Source organism: Pristis pectinata, chromosome 40 (genome assembly GCF_009764475.1).
Source record: "Pristis pectinata isolate sPriPec2 chromosome 40, sPriPec2.1.pri, whole genome shotgun sequence".
NCBI classification, from domain to species: Eukaryota; Metazoa; Chordata; class Chondrichthyes; order Rhinopristiformes; family Pristidae; genus Pristis; species Pristis pectinata.
The window spans coordinates 3,653,366-3,668,869 of NC_067443.1; the positions used below are offsets into that span (position 1 = coordinate 3,653,366).

The 15,504-nt window shown below is 54.1% G+C and overlaps 1 protein-coding gene across 1 annotated transcript; it reads left to right on the plus strand.

Moving 5' to 3' along the window:
- Positions 1–273: 273 nt before the first annotated feature.
- Positions 274–15,263, plus strand: LOC127587525 (ephrin-A1-like). Its single transcript, XM_052045922.1, has 5 exons — positions 274–444; positions 11,651–11,943; positions 12,079–12,144; positions 12,624–12,674; positions 14,294–15,263. Exons 1-5 carry the CDS (start codon positions 353–355, stop codon positions 14,407–14,409), a joined length of 618 nt encoding a protein of 205 aa, XP_051901882.1. The 5' UTR covers positions 274–352; the 3' UTR covers positions 14,410–15,263.
- The last annotated feature ends 241 nt before the right edge of the window (positions 15,264–15,504 follow it).

Genomic DNA, 15,504 nt, shown 5'->3' on the forward strand with positions numbered 1-15,504 from the left:
GGGGTGTAGGGGCCGGAGGGGGTCACAGAGACGGGGGGATGTAGGGGGCCGGAGGGGGTCACAGAGACTGGGAGGGTGTAGGGGGCTGGAGGGGGTCACAGAGAGGACCCCCTTGGTCAAAGCCTCACTTGTGTTGTCAGTGAGTCTCCCCCTCCCACTGTGTGCCGACAGATCGCCCTGTCAGGAGAGATTTAGCAAACATTTAGTGTTGGTCTGACTCAGCTGATAGGCGTGGCCGGGACAGAGGGTGTGAGAGCGAGAGAGAGACATCCCACTATTAAATCAGTGCTGCATTGGAGACTGGAGTGTGCGTTTGCGAGGTAAACTTTGTGGGAACGTGTGATTTCTTAAAATGACTTGGAAGGTCCTCTTCTTTGTCCTGTTTGGGGTCTATCGCTCTGTGGCTGAGAGATATACCGTGTACTGGAACCGAAGCAACCCCGCGTAAGTAACAGAAAAGTTTTGATTGAATTTAGCACGGTGACACTGCGACTAGGTGGTTTGGCAAGTTCTTTGAACTGGAAACTTAACTGTTGCAATAGTTTTATTGAAATGATATTAAAAAGAAGTTAAATCCCCCTTAAATGCCTTAAAATTGAGAGTTGCAAGATTGGTTACACTAAGAAATTTATGTTTGTTTAAAGTCCGGATTTAATATTAAACCAAAAGGGTTTGTTTTGAAGAATTAATGTTTAGAGTGGAGAATGTTTTTTTTTCTGTGTGAAATCTACATTGGATTTTGGATTTAATGTGGGGTTATTCTTTGCAGAAGAATGTTTGGCAAAAAAAATACTTTTAATGAATGGATTTGGGATTTAATTCAGGATTGGGATTTTGGGGGAGAAAGGGGTGTTCTCTTTGTTAAAGTATTTGGAAAGTTGGGAGGTGTGTTTGGGATGATAGTTTCAGAGTAAAAGGTGTTTAATGTAGAAAGTGGCGATTCACTTGCCACAAGGTTGGGTTGGCGATGTTTTTTTTGTGTGGCCGCCTGAGTTCCTGGTAGTAACGCGTGGCTGAGCGCCCTACTCGATGAAATCCTGCCTTTATCACGCCCTGGTGTATTAACCCTCAAGGCACCCTGCTCAGGCGCCAGAATACGAAGGGGATCTATTTTCAATAACATTTACGAGCAGCGCAGCGTTCAGTTCGCCGACCGGAATATCCTGTTATGATTGTCAAAAAGTCAGGAGTTGCGTAATCGAGATCGCACTTACGTGAGGATTTGCGTTGCCCTTTTATTTGGCTGTTGGTGGGGCCCACTTGTATTTCATTCCGTAATTTGCTTGATTTCAGTGAGTCGCTGGTTGGGGTTTGGAGTGGCGCACCTCTAGTTTCGCGCTGGGGTTTCTCAGTCGAGTTTGAAAAGTTTGGCCAAACTTTTATAAAACTTCCCCCCCCCCCCCCCCCCGCCCAACCGACATTTCGTTCTGATCTTGCGGGGCGAGGAAGATTTGAGTGTCTTGCAGTCGAGTTGGAGGGCCCTCCTCCCCCCCCCCCCTCCTCAGCTGACTCTCCGCGGCCGTTCAGCCCGTCGGTACTAACCCATGCCCCGACCCACCTTTGTCCGTTCTGGGCTGCACGTCCGCCAGAATAAAGGTCGCCGAATCAATACTGAAAGCCAGCCTCGACGGCGAGCCAGGCCATTCGGTCCGAAAAGCCCGTGCTGGCCTTTTATGCCAGCTCTCCTGGTTCCTTGCCCTCAATACTAGACTGATTTTTTTTCCCCTCTTTCTAGTAATTCGACCCGTTGGGAAGCTCCTGTTAAAATGCATTCCCAATGCCCTCGTCCTGGATCCCAGCACCGCATCAATTAAAAAAAATCCCCCCTTCTTTTTCCCCTCTCTTCCCAGGTCAATGTGTAGAAAAGCAGCAAATTATTCAATAAAATCCTGCACAAGTTATTCTGCTTGACTGCTGAGAGCCTGACGGTGGCGCAGCGGGTAGACCCGGGTTCGATCCCGACCCCCGCCGTGTCTGTGTGTCAGGAGTTTGCCCGTTCTCCCACATCCCAACCAACGCGCGGGGTCGGTGGGTTAATTTGCCTCCCTAAGTGTGTGTGTGCAGGTGAGTTGTAAATCCGGGGTTGGGGAGGGGGGGAGGTGGTTGGTGAGGGGAATAAAATAGAATCGGTGCAATTGAGGGGTTAGCAGGAAACTCAACGGGCTGAAGAGCCTGGTGCTGTGGGGACACCTTTCCCAACAAAGCCCTTCACCCCACACAATCCAGATGCTAACACAGTCCCCACACCTGCAATCATATCTGTTGCTTGACTCCCAGTCCCTGGAGCTGAGTCTTCCCAATCCCAGAGTTTTGCATTGGATCCGGAGACCGGGATCTGGAGTGAGACAGAATCTGCTGGAGGAACTAGGTGGTAAAGGAATTGTCAATGTCCAGTGTGCCGACCCGAGAAGTCAACAATTCCTGTCCTCCCAATGTCAAATCCCACTGGCAACTTGCAAGACTTCCAAAATAAAGTGTTGCCTTTTATAAACATTGCAGCACTGGTATCCCGCTAAATATTTTTGGTCTAAAATTAACACTTTGCCTGAATATATTCTCTGTGCATATCTGTGCCAGGACGTTAGTTGAATTAGTCGACGAGACTGTGTCTATTTAAGGAGTATCACATCAGGGACCAGGGTTGGGACTCATCTCGGACTTGGAGGGGAAGGGGAGATGCATTGGAAAAGGTTCCAAGAGCTGTGAATCCCAGAAAATGAGGAGGGAATGCAGAGGGAGGGAGGGGATCTAGGGACGTGCATTGTCAAAGTTACAGGCTATTCCCTGTCCTCCTATCCCCGGTTCAGCCCCCTGCCTGATCCTGCCCCTTTTGTTTTCACTTTGCGGGCATCCGCTTGGGATCGCCTCCGGGATGTTATTGCGCACCCCCCTACGGAGGGGCTGGGGACTTGGCCTCTTGTGATCCTGCTGGGACTCCCGGGATCTCGCGTGGAAGGAAGGGAGAGAGGGCGGTGTGTGATATGAGGGGTTTCTCTTCTCCCCCCCCCTCCAACCCCCCTCCCGCCGCAGTGGGGCCCACCGTGCGGAGTGTTGCCCCTTTAAGATCCCATGTCTCCGAGGATAATTGGTGGAAGTGCTGACTTTCCGGGGGGGAATTGTTTTCTCCCTGAGCGGCAGCTCGTAACCCGTGTTGTCAGGAAGTCTGTGTCCCGGTGTGGTGGCCTGTGGCAGGAAATGCCCCATCGCTCTTCTTCCCCAACCCCCAACTCCTCCCCCTCACTGGGAGGGGAAAAGTTGGGGAGGGCAGAGTAGGGAGGGGGGAAACTGAGAGGGACAGAGGGGAGGGGGAGGAGAGAGATGGGGTTAGGGGTACAGACACAAGGGAGGGGGAAGGGCCCGGTTGGGGGTGCCAGAGTGAGTGAGGGGAGCAGAGGTTGTGGGGGGGGCGGGGGCGGGGGCGGCGGTGGGGGGTGATGGGAAGGGAGGGGGAGGTAGGAGGGTCGGTGTGTGGGGGCGTAAGGAACAGGGGGAGGAGGACGGGGGCTTTGGGGGGAGGGAACAGCAGCGAAGACAGTCGGACAAAGTGATCCCCAGGGAACGGGGCGGGTGAGATTACTGCACCACCAGCAGGGCTCGATGGGCTGAATGGACTCCTCCTGTGCCAAAACTATTGTTTGTTCTGCCCTTCCCCTCCCCAGCTCCATCAGCGCCCCCTCCGCTCCCCCCCCCCCCACCCCATGGTGTCGGGCTCCCCTCACCCTCCCCCTTCGGAGATGAACCCCAGAGTTCGAATTGATGAGCCAGAGTCTGAGCTGGAGGTGGGTCCTTGGAGAGAGGGAGGGTCCTTGGGAGGGGTGGGGGGAAGCAGCAGAATCTAAAATCTGGGGATCCACCTCCCCTCGAGTTTAGGTTGGGGGAGGGGGGGGATATCCCGAGGGAGGGTGAGGACCAGCTTACTCCTGGGGGAGGGGTGCCCAAACGAAGCTGGTGCATTGGGGAGGGCTACAGCCTTGAAATTGGAACCTGTCTGATATTGCATGGAGGGGCTTTAAAGTTGGGACTCTTTTCTACCCCCCCCCTGCAAAACCCCCCACCAAACCAAAAGAACAAGGGGAGGGGTTTCCATTCAAGCTGACCGGAAGGTGTTTCGGGTTAAATTTCATTGGTATTGGTTTATTATTGTCACTTGTACTGAGGTCCAGTGAAAAGTGGGTAGGCACGGCAGTGTAGTGGTTAGCGTGACGCTATTACAGCGCCAGTGACCCGGGTTCAATTCCCGCCGCTGTCTGTCAGGAGTTTGTACGTTCTCCCCGTATCTGCGTGGGTTTCCTCCGGGTGCTCCGGTTTCATCCCACATTCCAAAGAAGTACGGGTTAGGAAGTTGTGGGCGTGCTATGTTGGCGCCAGAAGCGTGGCGACACTTGCGGGCTGCCCCCAGAACACTCGACGTAAAAGATACATTTCACTGTGTGTTTCAATGTACATGTGACTGATAAAGATATCTTATCTTAAAAACTTGTCTTGCATACCGATCGTACAGGTCAATTCATTATACAGTGCATTTACATTGAGTCAGTACAGAGTGCATTGATGTAGTACAGGTAAAAACAATAACAGTACAAAGTGTCACAGAGAAAGTGCAGTGCAATAAGGTGCAAGGTCACAACAAGGTAGATCATGAGGTCAGAGTCCATCTCATCGTATAAGGGAACCATTCAATAGTCTTATCACAGTGGGGTAGAAGCTGTCCTTGAGCCTGGTGGTACGTGCCCTCAGGCTCCTGTATCTTCTACCTGATGGAAGAGAAGAGAAGAGAGAATGTCCCGGGTGGGTGGGGTCTTTGATTATGTTGGCTGCTTCACCAAGGCAGCGAGAGGTAAAGACAAGAGTCCAAGGAGGGGAGGCTGGTGTCCGTGATGCGCTGGGCTGTGTCCACAACTCTCTGCGGTTTCTTGCGGTCCTGGGCAGAGCAGTTGCCGTACCAAGCCGTGATGCATCCAGATAGGATGCTCTCTATGGTGCATTGATAAAAATTGGTGAGAGTCAAAGGGGACAAACCGAATCTCTTTAGTCTCCTGAGGAAGTAGACGCGCTGGTGAGCTTTCTTGGCCGTGGCATCTACGTGATTTGACCAGGACAGGCTGCTGGTGATCCACTCCCGGGAACTTGAAGCTCTCAACCCTCTCGACCTCAGCACCGTTGATGTAGGGCTCCTGTTCCTGCACTCGGGACATCACAGTCCCCTGCGAGCCATTAAGAATGGGGGCAGGAGGGTTGAGGGACGGGAGGGTGTAATCTGGGTGCTCCATCCTCACCAGATTACACCGTCCCATCCCGGGGGTCGGACTGAGCCCCCCTGTCCCAAGACGCTGCCTCACACCGGGGGGGGGGGGGGGGGGGGGTGGATGGGGAGAGCATCGAACTTGGCAAAGTAAACTTTGGTTGAGAAACACACTGCAGGCAGGAAATGAGCCATCACCTCAGAGGTGATTCAACGGCACCCGGAGAGGGAGAGAGAATGTTCTCCCGGCCCGTATCTTGAAGGCATCTGGAATCTGTGCCAATCCTGCATTCACTCTGTTATCAGCTGTGGTTCAGTCAGACTCTGTCATCACTGGGTTAGGGCTTGGGGTGGGGGGGGGTGGGGGTGGTTCGATTCCTACTCCTAGTCCATTGTTCCATAGAACAGTACAACACGGGAACAGGTCCTTCACCCCAGGATATTGTGCCGAACCAATTAAATCGGTTTATTGTTGTCATAGTGAAAAACTTTGTTTTGCACGCCATCCATACAGATCATTTCATCACATCAGATCAACAACAGAATGCAGAGTAAAGTGTTACAGTTACAGAGAGAGTGCAGGCAGACAGTAAGGTGCAAGGGCCACGACGAGGTATTTGTTTATTATTGTCACTTGTACCGAGGTTCAGTGAAAAACTTGTCCTGCACACCGATCGTACAGGTCAATTCATTACACAGTGCAGTTACATTGGGTTAGTACAGAGTGCATTGATGTAGCACAGGTAAAAACAATAACAGTACAGAGTAAAGTGTCGCAGCTACAGAGAAAGTGCAGTGCAATAAGGTGCAAGGTCACAAGGTAGATCGTGAGGTCAGAGTCCATCTCATCGTATAAGGGAACCGTTCAATAGTCTTATCACAGTGGGGTAGAAGCTGTCCTTAAGTCTGGTGGTACGTGCCCTCAGGCTCCTGTATCTTCTACCCGATGGGAGAGGAGAGAAGAGAGAATGTCCCGGGTGGGTGGGGTCTTTGATTATGTTGGATGCTTTCCCGAGGCAGTGAGAAGTGTAGACCGAGTCCGTGGAGGGGAGGCTGGTGTCCGTGATGCGCTGGGCTGTGTCCACAAATCTCTGCAGTTTCTTGCGGTCCCGGGCAGAGCAGTTGCCGTACCAAGCCGGGATGCATCCGGATAGGATGCTTTCTGTGGTGCATCGATAAAAATCGGTGAGGGTCAGCAGGGACATACTGAATTTCCTTAGCCTCCTGAGGAAGTCGAGGCATTAGTGCACTTGCCTGTCCTATATCCCTCCACTCCCTGCACATCCATGTGTCTATCCAAGAGCCTCTTGAACCCCTCCTAAATCGTATCTGCCTCCACCCCCACCCCTGGCAGCACGTTCCAGGCACCCACCGCTCTCTGTGTAAAACAAAACCTGCCCCGCACATTCCTTTGAACTTACCCCCCCTCACCTTAAATGTACGCCCTCTGGTATTAGACATTTCAACCCTGGGTAAGAGATTCTGGCTGTCTATCTGTGCCTCTCATAATCTTATAAACCTCTATCGGGTCTCCCCTCAGCCTCCGCCACTCCAGAGAAAACAACCCAAGTTTGTCCGCACTGACCAGAAAATGCATAGGAATCAGTTTATCACTGACACACGTACCGAGATACGGTGATAAACTTTTGTCTGCGAGCCATCCAGAAGATCATTCCGTACATAAGTACACCAAGGGAGTTAAAAGGAGAACAGAATGCAGAATAAAGTGTCACAGTTACAGAGAAAGTGCAGTGCAGGCAGACAATAAGGTGCGAGGGCCACGACGAGGTAGATTGTGAGGTCAGGAGTCCACCTTATCGTACTAGAGTCTTATAACAACGGGGTAGAAGCTGTCCTTGAGCCCGGCAGTACGTGCTTTCAGGCTTTTGTATCTTCTGCCCGATGGGAGGTGTGAGAAGAGAGAACGTCCGGGGTGGGAGGGGGTCCTTGATCATGTCGGCTGCTCTCCCAAGGCAGCGGGAAGCGTAGACGGAGTCCGCGAAGGGGAGGCTGGTGTCCGTGACGGACTGGGCTGTGTCCAGTCCACGACCCTCTGCAATGGATGGAGGCTGTGGTGTGGACTGGTGCAGATGGCGACTTGGCGAACAGTATCGACTCAGTGGGCCGAAGGGCCTGATTCCACGACCAAGCGGAGGACATTTCCTTTCTAAAGAAAGTGCGAGCAAAGATAGAAGGACTGCCTGCACCGTAATGTCTGCCTGCACTGCACTCCCTGTAGCTGTGACACTTTACTCTGTATTCTGTATCGGTTTACCCTGTACTACCTCGATGCACTGTTGCAATGAATTGATTTTCTGGTACGATAAAGTGGACTCCTGACCTCTCAATCTACCTCGTTATGACCTTCCACCATTTTCTCTGTAGCTGTAACACTTTATTCTGCATTCTGTTACTGTTTTCCCTTGTACTACCTCAATGCACTGTTGAAATGAATTGACCTGTACGATCGGTTTGCAAGACAAGTTTTTCACTGGACCTTGGTACAAGTGACAATAATAAACCAATTCCAAATATGTAGAACGGAATAAAGCTTCGGCGAATTAATAAGGGAATGATTTTGAACACTTTTTCTTTACATCACAGTTAAAAGTGTCCCGATAATAGTCATAAATCTAGAGGCAAGAGCAATGGTGGAAATTAAAATGATCTTCATTTGTTGGGGAGGGGGTTGTTAGTCAGAGAGAGAATCCCTGCTAAACATCACCCCGCATTTATATCGATTCCCATTTTCCCAACGACTCCCACCAACTCCCCCCTGGATTCTACCCCTCACCCATGCACCGGTGGGGGGGGGGGGGGTGATTTACAGCAGACGGTTTACCCGCCGACCCCTGCACGTCGTTGGGACATGGGAGGGAACCAGAGAACCCGGGGGGAACCCACGGGGTCACAGGGAGAAGGTGCAAACTCCATACAGACAGAGACACAGACAGAGACATACACAGAAGACAAGAGAGACACAGATATATACACACGGACACAGAAACATACAGTGACACACACACGCACACACACACACACACACACACACACAAGAGAGAGACACACAGACACAGAGAGAGAAACACAGATGCACACAGACAGACGCGCACACACACACACACACACAGACGCACACACACACACACACACAGACGCACACACACACACACACACACACACACACACACACACACACGAACACAGACACACAAATGCACACGTGGACACAGAGAGCCACATCAGGATCGAGCCTGGGTCTCTGGAGCTGTGAGGTGGTTCAGCCAGAGAGTTCTTTGACTGGGTTAAAGGGCTCGCAGGATGGGAAGGTTTCAAGGATGCTTGGTATCTTGCAGTACAGGTTTTACCGGCTGTGCCCAGGGGAGTAGAGGGGCAGGACAAAAGGCCAAAGAGAGGCACACCAGCCCCCACCCCACCACCTCCCACCCCCCCGGCTGATGACAGAGGGCAAGGGAAACCCCCACTGGCACCTTTCACCCATGCAGAAGCCCATTGAAGAGAGTTGTGCGATGCCTTCTGCAGTCGATCAGCTCGCCACAGGCCGACACTTAAAGGCGCGACATCTCCCCTAACACAACACCGACGAGAAATGTGGAAAGTTTTCAGACTGGGTGTTTCTATCAACAAATGTAGCTTCCAGTAGCCAAAAGTGCCCTAAGAGGAGTGGAGTGAAATCTGTGCCTGAGGAACATTGGGAGGTGTTGGCAAAGGGGATCGAATTTTGGGGGGGACGGGGACGGGTGGAGGAGGGAAGCGAGAGGGAGAGGCAGAGTGTCAGGGAGGGAATTCCAAAGCTCAGGGTCCTGGGCAGCTGAAGGAACAGCCATCGATGGTGGAGGGACGGGAATCGGGGGCGGGGAAGAGAGGTTGGAATTGGGGGGGGGGGGGAGATATTAAAGGGGGTCAGAGGCGTGGAGGGGTGTAGAGGGAGGGAGGGGGTCACAGAGATGGGGAGGGATGTACGGGGAGGGAGGGGGTCACGGAGACGGGGAGGGGGTCACGGAGACGGGGAGGGGTGGTGGGGAATGGAGTGGGGGAGGGGTGTGTGAGGGGGGTGCACCCTCTCACTGCTGGGCAGCCTGTGGAGGGGGCTGCCGTCCGGCGAAGGTCTGACCAAGGTGTTGGGGGGTGGGGGGGATGTGGAGAGTCTCCTGGGCGGAAAGAGCTGGGATCCCCGGCTGAGGGATGTAGAGCTGTGGGACCGGGTGGTCCCATCCGCTCCCCAGGGCACAGACCGGCGTCAGCAACAGCCCCGGTGCCGGGGGTAGGGGTTCCCTCCCCCTGAGCCCAGAGATCAAAGGCTCACCGGGAGCTGTGGCTGTCACTACGTCTCCCTGTCTCTGTCTCTCTATCCCTCTCTCTCCCTCTCTGTGTGTGTGTCTCTCTCTCTCTCTCTCTCTCTCTCTCTCCCTGTCTCTGTCTGCCCCTCTCTCTCTTTCTCCCTCTGTGTGTGTGTGTGTCTGTCTGTCTGTCTGTCTCTCTCTCTGTCCCTCTGTCTCTCCCCCTGAATCTCGACTGAACCCTCAACCACCCATGGCCTGGACGTTTGACTGCCCACCTTGGCCCGGCCTGGGAGCAGTTTTACAAGAGATGCCCCCTTCCGACACCACCAACCCCCCCCCCCCCACTTCTGTACCAGGTGCCCAACGATCAAGAGATTCGGTCTGACGTCGGTGAGGCTGCACCTGGAGCACTGCGTCCGGTTCTGGTCGCCCCCTTACAGGAAAGACGTCACTAAACTGGAACGAGTGCAGAGGGAGATTTACGAGGACGTTGCCAGGATTCGAGGGCCTGAGTTATAGGGAGAGGTTGGGCAGGCTGGGGCTTTATTCCTTGGAGACTGAGGGGTGACCTTATAGAGGTGTATCAAACCATGAGGGGCATCGATAGGGTGAATGTGCACCGTCTTTTCCCCAGGGTTGGGGAATCAACAACCAGAGGGCACAGGTTTAAGGAGAGAGGGGAGAGATTTAATAACCTGAGGAGCAACTTCTTCACCCAGAGGGTGGTCCGTATGTGGAACGAGCTGCAAGAGGGAGTGGGTGAGGCAGGTACATTGACAACATTTAAAAGACACTCGGACAGGTCCACGGATGGGAAAGGTTTAGAGGGATATGGGCCAAACGCGGGCAAATGGGACTGGCTTAGATGGGAATCTCGATCGGCATGGGGTGGGGGGGAGAGAGCTGTACCCGTGAGTCCCACTGCTCTCCGCAGCCTGTGCATTGGGAGTTCCCATGTCAGGCTGCGACGCAGCCAATCAGAATAAACCCATCATTAGGAAAGATGTAGTTGAACTGGAAAGACTTGTATTGGTTTATTATTGTCACTTGTACCGAGGTACAGTGAAAAACTTGTCTTGCAAACCGATCGTACAGGTCAATTCATTACACAGTGCAGTTACATTGAGTCAGTACAGAGTGCATTGATGTAGTACAGGTAAAAACAGTAACAGTACAGAGTAAAGTGTCACAGCTACAGAGAAAGTGCAGTGCAATAAGGTGCAAAGTCACAACAAGGTAGATCGTGAGGTCAGAGTCCATCTCATCGTATAAGGGAACCGTTCAATAGTCTTATCACAGTGGGGTAGGAGCTGTCCTTAAGCCTGGTGGTACGTGCCCTCAGGCTCCTGTATCTTCTACCCGATGGAAGAGGGGAGAAGAGAGAATGTCCCGGGTGGGTGGGGTCTTTGATTATGCTGTACCAAGCCGTGATACATCCAGACAGGATGCTTTCTATGGTGCATCGATAAAAGTTGGTGAGGCTCAATGGGGACAAACCGAATTTCCTTAGCCTCCTGAGGGAGTAGAGGCGCTGGTGAGCTTTCTTGGCTGTGGCGTCTACGTGGTTGGACCAGGACAGGCTGTTGGTGATGTTCACTCCCAGGAACTTGAAGCTCTCAACCCTCTCGACCTCAGCACCGTTGATGTAGACAGGTGCATGTACACCGCCCCCTTTCCTGAAGTCAGTGACCAGCTCTTTTGTTTTGCTGATATTGAGGGAACGGTGGTTGTTATGACCCCATGTCACTAAGCTCTCTATCTCCTTCCTGTACCCCGACTCCTCGCTGTTTGAGATACGGCCTACAACGGTGGTGTCATCTGCAGACTTGTAGATGGAGTTAGAGCAGAATCTGGCCACGCAGTCGTGAGTGTATCGGGAGTGGAGTAGGGGGCTGAGGACGCAGCCTTATAGACCAATAAGCAATCAGCCAGGTCCCCACGGGGGAGGACAAACAGGTGAAACAGTGCTGGATAGACACACACAGGCCGAGCTGGTGTATTGGGGTGGGGTGATGCATGGGAACTGGGAGCGGGCGGACAATCTGCCCCCATGTTTGTTCGACGTGTTTAACCCTTTGATTTTCCCCCCTCCCCTCTTCCCCAGGCTCCTTGGAGGGGACTTCACGCTGGAAGTCAAGCTCAACGACTACCTCGACATCCTGTGCCCTCACTACGAGGGCCCGTCGCCCCCTCAGAGCGTGGAAGAATACACACTGTACCTGGTGGGGGAGGAGGATTTCCGGCAGTGCAGGGTGGGGTCCAAGGATCAGGTGCGCTGGGAGTGCAGAAAGCCGCACGCCCCGCACGGTCCGGAGAGGTTCTCGGAGAAGTTTCAGCGCTTCACCCCCTTCAGCCTGGGGAAGGAGTTCCAGGAGGGACGACACTACCACTACATCTGTGAGTCCCTCGGGAATGCCCGTACCGTCCCGCGGCGCGGCGCTCCCTCCTCGCCCGCCCCTCCCGTGGCGCTCCCTCACCTCCCCCCACATGTCCCGGCGGTCTCGGTCTCACCCTTATGTTCTTGTTTTCCAGCGAAGGCAGTTCACCGCCGCCGGGAGCCGTGTCTAAAACTCCGAGTCCTCATCCTCAGGAGTAAAGGTGAGTCAGTGTCCTGGCTGTTAGACCGCAGCGGACACCTCCCCACCTCCCCTCCCTCCCCTACACCCCTTCCCGTCTCTGTGACCCCCCCCCTCCGGCCCCCACACCCCTCCCCGTCTCTGTGACCCCCCTCTGACCCCCACACCCCTGCCCGTCTCTGTGACCCTACACCCCTCCCCGTGACCCCCTCCATCCCCTACACCCATCCCCGTCTCTGACCCCCCCAAACCCCTCCCCGTCTCTGTGATCCCCTACAGCTGTCCCCATAACCCCCTCCCATACTCAGATCCTCCCCCACACCCCCTTCCCCTCCCCGATCCCCATCTCTCCACCCCTCCCTCTCCCACCACGCCCCAGGGACAGATTTCATCCGCCCCTGCCCCGTGAAGTGCTCTGGCTTCAGGACACGGCCTCAATGTCCGGTTGCGATTGATCCCGTATTTTATTTAAATAGTTTTTGTCTTTATTCTTAATCCTAGCTCGAGAGAACCACGTTGAACATTACACGACAAAAGCCAAGCTGCCCGCAGGTGAGTTGGCGTCGCAGGGTCGGGTGTTGAACACCCTCTCAACAACCCCAGTACAGTTTAGGCTGAGAGGGGGCTAACAAACAACACTCTGTCCTGCACTTGTAATCTGGTAATTCGTTTATTATTCCACTGAAAGTGTCCACACAGGTCGACAGGGCGGTAAAGGCGTACGGCACGCTTGCCTTCATTAGTCGAGGCACTGAGCTCAAGAGTCAGGAAGTTATGTTGCAGCTTTATAAAAGTCTGATTAGGCCATTTCTGGTTGCCCCCTCCACCCCCCCCCCCCCCCCCCCCCCCCGTTACAGGAAGGATGTGGGGGCTTCGGAGAGGGTGCAGAAGAGGTTCGCCAGGATGCTGCCTGGATGAGAGACCATTTGCTATAAGGAGAGGTTGGACAAACTTGGGTTGTTTTCTCCGGAGCGGCAGAGGCTGAAGGGAGACCTGATAGAGGTTTACAAGATTACGAGAGGCACAGAACAGAGTAGAGAGCCGGTAACTTTCTCCCTCAGGGTTGAAACAGCTCATACTAGAGGGTGTACATTTAAGGTGAGAGGGGGTAAATTCAAGGGAGATTTTTTTTTACACAGAGAGCTGCAGGTGCCTGGAACGTGCTGCCAGGGGTGGGGGTGGAGGCAGATACGATAAGAGGCTCTTAGACACAAGGATGTGCAGGGAATGGAGGGAGATGGTCACTGTGCAGGCAGAAGGGATTAGTTTAATTCAGCATCGTGCTTGGCGCAGACGTGGGGGGGCAGAAGGCTCCTGTTCCTGGGCTGGGCTGCGTTATATCTTCAATGGGGCAAGAGCCAACTTGAATGGGAACAGAGTTTTAGACTTGCCCAGCGGGGTCAGGCAGTACCAATGGAGAGAGGGGGAAAACTGACTACTGGTGAAATTAGCCGATTCTGATCCGGGGAGTTACCCGAAAGGTGAAGAATTGGGTATTGAGTCCAAACGTAAGCGCCCTGGAGTCACACAGCACGGAAACGGGCCCTCTGGCCCAACTGGTCCGTGCCGACCAAGGTTCCCATCCAAGCCGGTCCCATTTGCCCGCGTTTGGCCCGTATCCCTCTAAACCTTTCCCATCCGTGGACCTGTCCGAGTGTCTTAAATGTTGTCAGTGTACCTGCCTCACCCACTCCCTCGGGCAGCTCGTTCCACGTCCGACAACTGCAACGTAACATCCCAACTTCTCAATGCCGCAACTGGCGTCGAACGCCTTCTTCACCGCCCTGTCTACCTGTGACGCCACGTGCAGGGAACCATGTACCTGATCTACCCCGCCCCCCCCAACTGCCCTACTCCCTCCCCTTCCCCCCTCCGCTCCCCTCCCCACTCCCCCCACCCTCACTCGCACCCCCAGCCCACCCCTTCCCTCCCCACTCCCCTCACCCCTACCCCCAACCCCGACTCCCCTCCCCTCCCTCCTTCACTCCCCCTCCCCCAACACCTCCCCTCACTCCTCCTTACCCCCCCCCCAATCTCCCCGCCCCCACCTCCCGCCCCCCACACTCAAACACACACCGTTGGCGACTATTCGCTGGCGGAGGGAGCGGTTACGCGGAGGGGCCATTTTCCATGCTGGCGCCAAACTAACCCCCTCCCTCTCTCTGCCTTAGACCAGCCGCCGGAGGAGATGCCGGACACCCAGCGGAGTACGGGGGGGTCGGCTGCCCCGTGGGCCTCACCGGGACTCGCTCTCTTGCTGCAGCTGCTGACCCTGGCGATGCTATAGGGCCGGCCCTCGAGATGGCCGCCATCCCTCGGCCCGCGGACCCTCGGAACGGTGGGGGGAGGGAGGGAGGGATGGGGTGGGCCGGGGTCGCTTTCCATCGCCCGGGGTGGTCCGTGACTGACAAAGTGGCCGCTGGATCACGAGAATCGCCGCCGACGATCGCGCAAAGTTTGGTCAAAGACGATGGACAACTTTTTAAAATGGCTGCCGCTGGGAAATCGAAATGGCCGCCATCTACTGCCTCAGGAATCGGAATGGCTGCCTTCACACGACATTGCCCGGTGGCGGACTGCAGGCAGGGTAGCGTGGGAGGTGCGCGGTGCGTTGGAGCCAAATTTTGCGCACCAAATCTATGTAAAAATAAAAACGGGGGGGGGGGGGGGGGGGGAGATGTTGGACGGGTCAGACTCACGATGGACACACAGTCGCTGGCGACGAAGGGGAGCCAATCGGAGCCTCCTGGGGAGGGAGGCACCTTATTATTGATCCAGGAGACGGGGAGGAGGGTGGTGGGGGGGGGGGTGTCGGTGGGGGTCTTGGTGCACCGCAGATGGTGGGGGGGACAGAAACTGTCTGAAGCCGGTGGGCCCTCTCCCACATCCCAACAAAAGGGCAACACCTCTTCCCGCTGACTGGCCGCTAACCCTGGGCCTGTTTGATTCACCCGCTTCCCAGAGTGTTTGAACCCAACCCAGGGTCCCGTGGGGAAGTGGTGCGGGGTCCCGGACGCTATATGTGCTTGATTCTCCCCAATTTTCCGAAACCGGTGTAAAAATTGTACAGCATTTGAGTCTTTTCCTTTTGTACAGTCATTTTTTTTATACTTGTCTACAATAAATACCCTTTTAATTCAAGACCAAAAGTTCTGGGCATCTTGTATTGAGGAGAAGCACTTGGAATCATCGCAATTCCTCTCTCCTAGAAAGATTCTGCTGTTGCAATGACTCAAAATCGTTGATTGTTTTATGCACGGCTGCAATGAAAAACTTACTTGCAGCAGCATCACAGGCACAGAGCATCGGAGACACAACATTCACAAGAAAAATATAAATTAAACATAAAATATACTCATTTTTACAAGAAAGAACACAATTC

Coding starts and splice junctions, on each gene's coding strand:
- LOC127587525 (XM_052045922.1), top strand. CDS start 353: ATGACTTGGAAGGTCCTCTTCTTTGTCCTGTTTGGGGTCTATCGCTCT. Junction 11,944..12,078: donor ACGACACTACCACTACATCT/GTGAGTCCCTCG, acceptor CTTGTTTTCCAG/CGAAGGCAGTTCACCGCCGC. Junction 12,675..14,293: donor AAAAGCCAAGCTGCCCGCAG/GTGAGTTGGCGT, acceptor TCTCTGCCTTAG/ACCAGCCGCCGGAGGAGATG.